General features: G+C 35.4%; 2 protein-coding genes across 2 annotated transcripts; one reads left to right on the top strand and one right to left on the bottom strand.

Annotated features, from left to right (window-relative positions):
* Nucleotides 1-278: 278 nt before the first annotated feature.
* LOC132315680 (F-box/kelch-repeat protein At3g23880-like) lies at nt 279-2,082 on the bottom strand. The gene has a single exon (XM_059814023.1). The coding sequence runs from the start codon at nt 1,985-1,987 to the stop codon at nt 545-547; it is 1,443 nt and encodes a 480-aa protein (XP_059670006.1). The 5' UTR covers nt 1,988-2,082; the 3' UTR covers nt 279-544.
* A 3,428-nt stretch (nt 2,083-5,510) lies between these two features.
* LOC132267399 (lysine histidine transporter 1) lies at nt 5,511-8,535 on the top strand. The gene is made up of 7 exons (XM_059768563.1): nt 5,511-5,637; nt 5,962-6,345; nt 7,091-7,484; nt 7,568-7,673; nt 7,767-7,858; nt 8,119-8,187; nt 8,268-8,535. Exons 1-7 carry the CDS (start codon nt 5,585-5,587, stop codon nt 8,364-8,366), a joined length of 1,197 nt encoding a protein of 398 aa, XP_059624546.1. The 5' UTR covers nt 5,511-5,584; the 3' UTR covers nt 8,367-8,535.
* Nucleotides 8,536-10,595: the final 2,060 nt, after the last annotated feature.

Here is a 10,595-nt window from a genome sequence, read left to right as displayed (position 1 = left end):
CACGAACATGTTGATAAACAGATAATCATGAGAAGACTCTTTAAGATTAGTGAACATCGCTCATTTATTGAGCTCGAGATTGGCTAGCAAGCAAAACACGCCAGCCTTAACCTTGACAAGAATGATCCAAGCCAAAAGGAAAACTAGCTATGATTTCCTGCAAAATATAATCAGCTAGTGACTTCTAAATGCTTGGTATGACATCCAGCAAGCAACTTGACCTCAAGAAGCTGCTCTTGACAACTTAATTCATATAATATAATATGGCTCAAAAGATAAGCAATAATGGATAACAAATACTTTCGGCAGAACATCTAAAGACATATCAAGCCCAAATGCTCCAAGAGTTCAAAAGCATCATGAGCGTCAGCATACAATTTAGGTACTATAGGCAAAGTAAAAGTAACAAAAAAACAGGGAAAGAGTTCAGTATGCCACTTCCACTCTTTCAAGTGTTCTCCACCTTGTCTGGCTTCCTCATTTTGATTGTCCACCCTCATCACAGACTTGAAAGAATTCCTTCCACATCAGACACAAAAAGATATCAATATCTCGGCCTTGACCTTTTTTCTGCTCTTCTTTTCATTCTTTCTTTTTTCATGCATTTTTTTTTCTTACTTGTTTCTTCAAGCAAAACAGGTGACTCCTTAAAAGCGACTAAAACTAGGCTTTCAATATAATCCTCTGCATAAAATGAGTAACCATATCCTGTAAAAGGAAAATACTCTTCATCCAACTCATGAGAAACAAATTGTTTGACTTTGGGATCATAAGCTGTCAGACTCCAACCTGTTGCAAGTAGAAGTTCACCTTTCCATGTAATCCCAGCTACACTTTTGATCAAGGGTGTATCCATATCAATATTGAACTGTTTTGTCCAAGACTCTGATATGCCATACTCCTTCATCACCCATATGCAACAATTAAAATTGCTACTAGTAGTCTGGACATGAATCAGAGAAAGTGATTCTTGAAACTTAGCAACAAGAGAACTACTACCAGGTGAACCGAATCCGCTGCCATCAGGCACCACGATCTCGCTAAATACCTCATTACCCATGTGGAATGACACGATCACCCACCCTTCAGCAAGCCAATGTACAGCCCCGTTCAGACAAGCCTGGGGAGCCAGATCGGAGATGGTATATTGAAGACCCAAATGGCTGATGTTCCGCCATCTGCCTGTTCTCAGACTGAAAATGTCAACCTGCGGAAGAGTTCGATCACCCGGATACACAATCCTGACAACCTTGTAGTCATCAGTCACTGGGTCGAAGCCGAATCCCATGGTTTGCCTAATTAAACCCTGTAATAATGATGACAAACGTGCTGGCGGAAGACGCATCAACTTCTGAATCGTTGGATTCCATAGATAAACCCCGATGGCAGAGCCACAATCATTATTGCAATGGACGATGCATAGGAGCCCATTGCAGCTACCGATTATCTCAAAACAACTGCCTGAAGCCTTCACTGGAAACTCAAACTCTGCATATTTATCGAACACTTCATTTAGTAGTAAGTAACGTTCTTTAAGATGACAGTAAGAGGAGCCTCCGAGTATTAGTAGAAGGTGGTTGTTGTTTACAAGAGATGATCGATTGAGGTGTGTGGTGATGAAACTAGGGTTTGTGATCAAATAGTACCATGATTTGCAGACACAAGCGCACCGGCCGAGGGTTTTGATCGGTAGTCTAGTGAGGACGTCGATCAACACATCAGGAGATAATAAGTCGAACAACGCATCATTTGGTAAGTAATCTGACATTTTCTTGCAATTCGTCGCTTGAAACAAGCTTTGAACAAACAAAACCCTAGTTTTTTTTTTCTTTTTTTTTTTGGTTTTGGGGGAGAACAACGAGGAAGACGGGTTTAATAAGTTGGGTGGTTCGGTGCAAATAACGATACTGTAATGGTTACTGATTCGACTCAAATGCGAGTTTTGAAAAAATAAAATTTTAAAATTAAAGGTTAAAATCTGTGCCATTGAATTAAAATGGTAAAGGTTAAAAATTTAAAAGGTGAAAGATGCATATCAAGGAAAAAGTCGGTATGTACCTTAGAGAAATATTGTGGTACGAGACTAACGTCTCAATATTTTTTTTAAAGTAAAAAAATAAAAAAGAAATAAATAATGACATGTTAGAAAGAAAAAAGTTGGGATATAAATGCTTCTAAGCAGGGCCAACGTTGTATTCCAAATTGGCAACGTGGCTCAACAAGAGCCAAACAATATTCCCAGACAGGAGGATTGTAGTTGGAAATTGACAATTTTATTTTTATTTTATAAACAAAGTTTTTTATTTATTTATTTATTTTTATATAACTAAAACACTTTTTGTGTAAAATATACCCTGCTTGATGTGTAAATTTTTTTTATCTATCTCCAATCGTCTCTTAAGATATACTGTCACGACAATAATGTGTAAAATTGTTTATGTATTTTACACAATTTTTTTATACAGTCACGTCAACATATTTCATTCTCTTTTCCATTGCATTAAAAATTATGTGGAGTCTAAACATAACACTGATGGGTTGTTATTGGTGAATATATTTTTACACAAAAGGTATAAAACAACCGATAAAACTAAAAATAAATAATTCAAAGTATAAATCTCTTATGATATATCAATTTTACCAATAATAATAATCATAATAAAATATATAGAGATGCTCTTAATTTGAGGGAGAAGAACTTACATTCAGCATTTACATGAGCAAAGATTGCTTACTTAGTTAATTTGCTGTTCAACGAAACAAAAGAAATACTCCGTATATATTTTTGTTTGATACATTAATTATTTCCATGCAGGCTGCTACCTTCTTAGTCAGTTGAATTGGGAAAACTTTTTATTAATTTAATTATTAAAATTTATAAATTACACTAAGACAAATATTACAGTAACTAAACATTTAAAATTTATTACAATGACATCTAATTTTTTATAAGTTTTTTTGTGATGAAATTGATTGTATTTACTGGATGACCAATTGGCTGCCTGCCTAAAGCAATGTCATAACTAGGATGTCTACCATAAAAAATTAAAAAAAAAAAAACTATATAATTCAGCTCCGAAACACCATTCTACATTATAATAAATTATGACTTAAGATGCCCTGTTAGTTTGTTTAGTATCATTTTTCTATTCCATAATAATAAAAGTTTTAGTATTAATTATATATATTAATACAAACGAGGGTAATTCAATAATTTACACTCCTAAATACACCTAAACGGGGCAGCTACCCACTCTCACAAGACAAACTACCATTTCTGAACACCGTGGCCTCCAAAGAAATTCGAACTCCTGACCTTCAAGATGTGAGGTGAGAGTCTTTGCCGTTAAACTTTTCCTTTACGTTCAAATCGAAAATTACTTGGTTGGAAGTTGGTGCGAGACTTCCCTCCACTTTGTGGCAATGGCTATATGTTTCGGTGATTTTCGCCTAGCAATCTATGAAACCTTGGATAGTAGTTTTCAGATTTCATAGATATTGCCAGTTTATGGGAAAGAAATGTGGCCTTGGAATTGTCTAACAAAACACCTTGAAGGCCTCAATTGTTTTTTTTTTTTTTTTTTTTTTTTTCATGATTGTTTGGTTTTATTTTGTTCTTTTATTTTTCGTTTCTAATTGGTGAAATACAAGTGCCTTCTGAATCTTCCAGAAATTACTTGTGTTGAGAAGATCATGTTCGGAAATTATCAAAACAATCAGATGATTCTAAATTTATCAATAGCTGCAATTTTTGAAAAAAATTGTGATGTTACTACACTCTTTTTTCATTTTGCAAAATTTAAATTTTATGATTGATGAGAACAATACAAAACCTAACAAATAATTCATAGCACTACAATTTTAGTAAATCCATATTTACAGCACACCCCTCGTTAAGATTGACTTGTATGATGTTGATATCGATGAATTTTTATAGTACTTAACGGCACCGGTGATGATCATTAGAGCTAAAATTAATAAATCTGATATCAATTAACATTAATGAATTACTTCATATAAATATGACCATTTGGGAAGTGTTATGACATTAATATTTAAGTTTGGACCCATATTATGTTTGGGAAAATTGATATTACTTTGAAATAGTTCATAACATATAGATTTTTTTGGTCAAAAATGGTCAAAACTCATATAACTAAATTGGTGATATTGTGTGCTTTGGTATTGTAACGGAGGAACTAAAGCAAATTTGTGAATTTTTCAAAACAAATTTTTGTTATTAAACATGGCTTCAATTTTTTTACCCAAAACACTTGTGCTACAAAACTGTTCGTAATGTTGTTTTGGCATTGATAAAAAATATAACGCCTAAAACACATTGCATGCCAAACGAACGCTAAGTGTTATATATATGCGTAAGTGTTTTTTATATATATATATATATATATATATATATATATATATATGCATGTATGTCACAATTCTATTATATTGAAACAGCAAAATTCATATAAAATATATATAGTTACATTTGCTGGCTTGCTCACCATTTTGACCTTGTCACCATGTATGATGTTCTCAAGGAAAGAAAGATGAAGACAGCTGCAAATTTACACATTTGTTTCATTTGTTTAATTATTTGCAGATTCCATTCGGCAAAATGGCTAAAAAAAAATATACTTTCTCACTATCTCTCCAAACTGCTCTCTTTGTATATATCTATATGGACACTAACGATACTTCCTAAGTGCAGATTAGATTACTTATTGTGTTTTTAGTTTGCTAAACATTCCTTCACATTATTTGCTTGTGTTTTTAGTTCTCTCTTCTTGTCTGCTACACATTCCTCTGCTTCTTCTGCATACTAACTTTGCTGCGCGTAGCCATGGGAGCTGACGCTCCAACTCACGAGAATGCTCCAACCACCACCGAGGTAAATCTCTCTCTCAAAGAAATGAAATTAGGGTTTTTAGGGCCTGGTCAATTTATAACTCCGAAAAGAGTTCTCACGAACTAAGAAAACAGAGAATTGTTTTAAGAGAACTATAAAAAAAAAAAATAGGTATTATTATAGCTGGGTTTTCATAAAACTGAATCAACTTTTGTACAGATTTCTGATTTTCAGTTCTTTTTTCAGAATGACAAACCAAATGTACCCTTATTTTCTGATTAATATTTCTATGAATTCTCTTGCATGTTAAAATTAAGCTTTTGAATATAACAATTTATCTGTGATGTTCTCTGTTGCAGTCAGAACCCCTCAAGTCATCATTGCAGGTACCAACTAAAACATTATTTGTTGTGCATTAACCACATATGAAGTATAAAAGATAGTCATGTCTTCACAAATAGCATAGGAACACAAATCTCACAAACTACACTAATGACATGTTTATATGCTCGAAAGAATCAAAACTGATGGCAGTAAATACAATTGTTTGTGAGAATAGAGCACAGTTTTTTTTTCCTAATGGTTAAGTTTTGATTAGTAGAACACATGTACTATCTTTGATTGCAGATTGATGAAAAAACAGCAGCAGAGAAGGCTATTGATGATTGGCTTCCGATCACTTCTTCAAGAAACGCGAAATGGTGGTACTCAGCTTTCCACAATGTCACCGCCATGGTTGGAGCCGGAGTCCTTAGCCTTCCCTACGCCATGGCACAACTCGGATGGTATGTATCGAACTCGGAAACAATTCAAAGTGAAAAATGGCACTAACCTATGTGTCAAGACCGTCATTATGTTCATGTCAACAACTCATGTAGAAGATTGATCATTCTACAATAAGTTTTCTGCAAATAGTCATAATGATAGAAACATAGATGTTTGAAGAGCATGCTTTAGTTTGCAACTCTGAACTCAGAAAACTGTTTTCAGAAAGTATGAAAGACGGTATCTCCAATGAAACAACCATCAAAATTACCCAAAAAAAAAAAAAAAACTACAATAATCACTATTTTCTAAACTAGTGAATTTTTTTTTTGTATTTGATTTAGGGGACCTGGTGGAGTTATACTAGTTCTATCATGGCTCATCACTCTATATACACTATGGCAAATGGTTGAGATGCATGAGATGGTCCCTGGGAAGCGATTCGACAGGTACCATGAGCTCGGTCAGCATGCGTTTGGCGAAAAGCTCGGTCTCTATATTGTGGTACCCCAACAGCTAATCTGTGAAGTTGGTGTGAACATAGTGTATATGGTGACTGGAGGGAAGTCTCTGAAGAAATTCCATGAGACTGTGTGTAAGGATTGCGGAGAAATCAAACTTACCTACTTCATAATGATCTTCGCCTCTGTCCATTTCGTTCTGTCTCATCTTCCCAACTTCAATTCCATCTCCGGGGTCTCTTTGGCTGCAGCAGTTATGTCCTTGAGGTATGTATAGTGTTTCGCATATACCATTTCATTACCTTGTTTCTCAACTATTCTCTTATGTAGTAGCATGAAAAGGAATTCTAAGGCAAATGAAAACAATGACATATACATGTGTGTGTGTGAATACAAGTATATATGCAGTGCAACACAACGACAAGTGAAGAAGCCAAGAAGGGTCAGCTTCTAATGCAAAGATTACCAAAGCACAATTGTAAAACTGCTAATTGAAAGTGACAAAAGTTTGAAATAGATAAGAAAAACAGTGCTGGAAAACTTGAATATTCCAACGTACCAATCCTGAACATATATCACAGTCATCTACACGTGAACTGACGTTACCAAGAAAGACCTTTTCGTGGTTCTTCTGGTTAGTGAACTGAGGTTATTGAGAAAAACGCATTTTCCTAGTTATCTGGATTGTTTTGGACAGTGAAATGTCGGATTGCTTGGTTTGTAACTATGAAAACAGTTTTCTATTCTCGGAAAATTGAAAACAGAACCTTTTCATGATTATCCTAGATAGTTCTTTCCATGGTTGTTCTGGATGGATATGGAGAGATTATCCTAGAAAGTTCTTTCCATGGTTGTTCTGGATGGATATGGAGAGAAAAGAACAAGTTGGACAGAGAAACTGAAACACAATACTTCAACCTTGAGTGATTGTTTCTAATAAGTTTGCGAAAACCTATTCTATACCTTGTTTTCTAGTGAAAATTGTGCTAACTTTGTTGTTATTGTTGTGAAGTTATTCTACCATTGCTTGGACAGCTTCTGTCCACAAGGGAGTGCAAAAGGATGTTGAATATGGTTACAAAGCGAAAAGCACATCAGGAACAGTCTTCAACTTCTTTACTGCCCTAGGTGACGTAGCTTTTGCCTATGCAGGCCACAATGTGGTCTTGGAGATCCAAGCAACAATCCCTTCCACACCTGAGAAGCCTTCCAAGGGACCCATGTGGAAAGGAGTGCTTGTTGCCTATATTGTTGTTGCCTTGTGCTATTTCCCGGTCGCTCTAGTTGGATACCGGATGTTCGGAAACAAAGTCGAAGACAACATCCTCATCTCACTAGAGAAACCGGCATGGCTTATCGCCATGGCTAACATGTTTGTTGTTGTCCATGTTATTGGAAGTTATCAGGTTCTTTTCAAACTTGTGTCTGATTCAGCACTCTCTCGTTTATCCTTGTACTGATCATAGTTTGTTTCATTTGTGTAATGTAGATTTATGCAATGCCAGTCTTCGACATGATAGAAACACTGTTGGTGAAGAAATTGAAGTTCAAGCCCTCAATAACCCTACGCTTTATAACCCGAAATCTATACGTGGGTTAGTAAATTTCCACTGTCACTTGGGAGCATATAGATTATACCAGGTTGGGACTGTTTTGTTCTGTATTTGATGTTTCTTGTTTGGCTCCAGGATTCACAATGTTCGTTGCCATTTCCTTCCCTTTCTTTGGTGGACTTCTTGGATTCTTTGGAGGATTTGCTTTTGCCCCAACGACTTACTTTGTAAGCTACTCTCCAACCCTATATATAATGAGCAAAGATCCTTTGCAGCGCAGAGCACCACGTTGTAGGTGCGCTTAACACAATCAAATCTAGTTTCAACAAGAAACTAGATTTAAATTATTTCGAGTTCAACACTACTACTTTCAACTTGAAGTAATGTGTAGAAACACGATTTAATTCTGTTGAGAACCCGCTACAGCAGAGGATGGGACAGTTTGACTACCAAACAATGTAGATTTTAATGTTGTACGTTTCTTCAGCTCCCTTGCATCATGTGGCTAGCCATCTACAAACCGAGGAAGTTCAGCCTATCTTGGTGTGCCAACTGGGTATGTTCAACTCGAAATTTTCAGTATTTTCTTCTTTTAACTTGAAAATATTGTGATCTGTTTGGCTTGATGAACTTCAGGTTTGCATCACACTCGGACTTCTTCTGATGACTTTATCGCCTATCGGAGGACTAAGGAACATCATTCTTCAAGCAAAGAGCTATAAATTCTACAATTAATCATATCCTAGCTCACAAAGAGGAACTGGGTTCCTGTGGAAAATAAAACAAGAATAAGGACTGAGGATTATGATACATGGGACCTCATTAGGTATTTATTACCTGCTTCTTTGTGGAAATGGGGAGTTGCGGCCATAAAACCAACTGTTTTCTTGCTGTGTATAGACACTTCTTGCATACCACTATTTTCTCATGTTTGAATTTCAGATCTTTAATACAAGTATTCATATCTGTATCAGTGAAATAAAATAGGTTCTGCTAAATTTATTTAGCAGTACTTCAATCCTATTCATGTGTTAGGCTAGGGGCTCCTTAATAAACTATGACATCTATAAAATGGTGTCATCTTAGCTATTCCAACTCATAGAAGCTCACCAGAGAAAATACCGCTAGGTAACAAGATTGGCTGGGTATTTATGTACAACGTTACAACGAATTATTTACCTCTATGTTTGGGAGCACCAAATTGGTGTCTTGAATTTGGAATTAAAAAAACATCTGGTTTGTTCAAAGTTTGAACTGAATCTCTTCCGACTCCAAATCCAACGGATTGGTGCTTCCAAACACAACAAAAATGTAATTAACTTCAGGAAAGGTGCTTGCAGCAATTCAAATCCAAAATGTGCTTGCAGCAATTCAGCTTTCCTGATGCCTTACACTGACATTCTTCTCTTTTAATGAATAATTTAATCTTAATCAATCTAGTACAAGCATTCAAAGAGGACACTAACCAGCTCTTTGTTGCCATCCTCCTGTTTCAAGATCCCTTGTGATAACATCTATAGACTATGGCTATGTGCTTATTATTGCCATGAACTAAAAGGCATACCAGGGACACTCCCTTATTCAGGAAAAATCATCACATGAATCACATGACAGCATCAATTTAATCAGCTTATTCTAATTGAATTAATGTTGCAAGCAAAAGAGGTCATTGAACAAAACAAATAAAAAAAGAAACCTAGCTGCTGCTGTCCATGCAATCATATGAAGTCCAATAGTACTCAAATCTGTAGAAAAAAATAAATTATAAATCATTGCATCTAACAAATCATTCAGGATCACATCTTCACTAGTTCCTTTGTCAATTATATCATATCAAAACCACATCTGGGAAGAAAGGAAATCGAAAAACAAGCTAATCAACTTCCTGAATTTCAAGCTTGTTTCTACCTTATTTGATATCCCTTTCTGGTTAGCCTATTCAAACCAGACAAAATAATATATTTCTATTAAGGAAAAAGAATACTACTTTTGTGGTTGAGATCATGAGAAACTATTGTATTCAGATGACCAAAATAGAAGTTAACTATTAACAGCAAACAATACAGTTACAAAGTTTTAAAGGTTTGATGGTAAGTACAGAAACCTAAACTTTGGCATTATTTTTACACAAAGCGGGGTGGTCCGGGTTCACTACCCCCTCGAGGTTCACGTGGTCTCCGCCAATCATGAGATGCTATGCAACCAAATGTGTCAACTTTATTTAACTTTTTGGTTGCATGGCATCTCGTGATTGGCCGGGACCACACGCTCCCGGACCACCTAATAATATATATTTTTTTTCTGAATGACCGCCTAATAATTTCTCTGCTCAAACCGGCATTTTACACCAACCAGCTTGAGCTTTTATCATCATTGCACCAAATGCTTTGAGGGACAGATTGGGTACAGAATTTTAACATTATTTACACAAAGTGGATTAGGTACATACCTAACCTTTGCAAAATTCTCAACATCAAGTTGGTACAGAAGTCAACATCCCTACTATACCAGTATTTTAAACATTACATCCTGGAAAAGTATTATCTTGGCAAAAATATGTTAAATTAAACATACATAATTCACAACAGCTAATAAGCTTTTCAACGCATTCAATACATCCAAAACAAAGCCAATCATACAATGCTACAAAACACCATCCACTATCTAACTCAAAACCTCCACAACTATAATGCAAATTAAAAAGATGTTCATGATTGAATTAATTCATCCAATGAGCATACAATAAATGAAAACAAGAACCCATTATTTCTATCTAGTTTTCTTCTCAATTTTGCCAGTTCTTTCTCTATACAATTCAACCCAAAGATTTGAAATCCACAATATACTAACTGATATCGCCATTAACACTACAACAATCCAAGAAACCAAACCCACCTCAGAATCACATTATCAGCGGCACCACTCATAAAACACACCCACTTCATACAGAAAAAGGGTCCAGCA

This window comes from Cornus florida, unplaced genomic scaffold, assembly GCF_030987335.1.
Source record: "Cornus florida cultivar Cherokee Brave unplaced genomic scaffold, ASM3098733v1 CherokeeBrave_3.0.0_Hap2_Chr07, whole genome shotgun sequence".
Classification (NCBI taxonomy): Eukaryota; Viridiplantae; Streptophyta; class Magnoliopsida; order Cornales; family Cornaceae; genus Cornus; species Cornus florida.
The sequence above is the reverse complement of the archived record's forward strand: the minus strand, read 5'-3'. Positions and strand labels throughout refer to the sequence as shown.

What these genes read in the sequence shown, in the direction of transcription:
- LOC132315680 (XM_059814023.1), bottom strand. Translation starts at nt 1,987, where the DNA reads ATGGCACAGATTTTAACCTTTAATTTTAAAATTTTATTTTTTCAAAAC.
- LOC132267399 (XM_059768563.1), top strand. Translation starts at nt 5,585, where the DNA reads ATGGTTGGAGCCGGAGTCCTTAGCCTTCCCTACGCCATGGCACAACTC. An exon ending in GCAGCAGTTATGTCCTTGAG is followed by an intron (nt 6,346 to 7,090) that starts GTATGTATAGTG and finishes ATTGTTGTGAAG; the next exon opens with TTATTCTACCATTGCTTGGA. An exon ending in AACCCGAAATCTATACGTGG is followed by an intron (nt 7,674 to 7,766) that starts GTTAGTAAATTT and finishes GTTTGGCTCCAG; the next exon opens with GATTCACAATGTTCGTTGCC.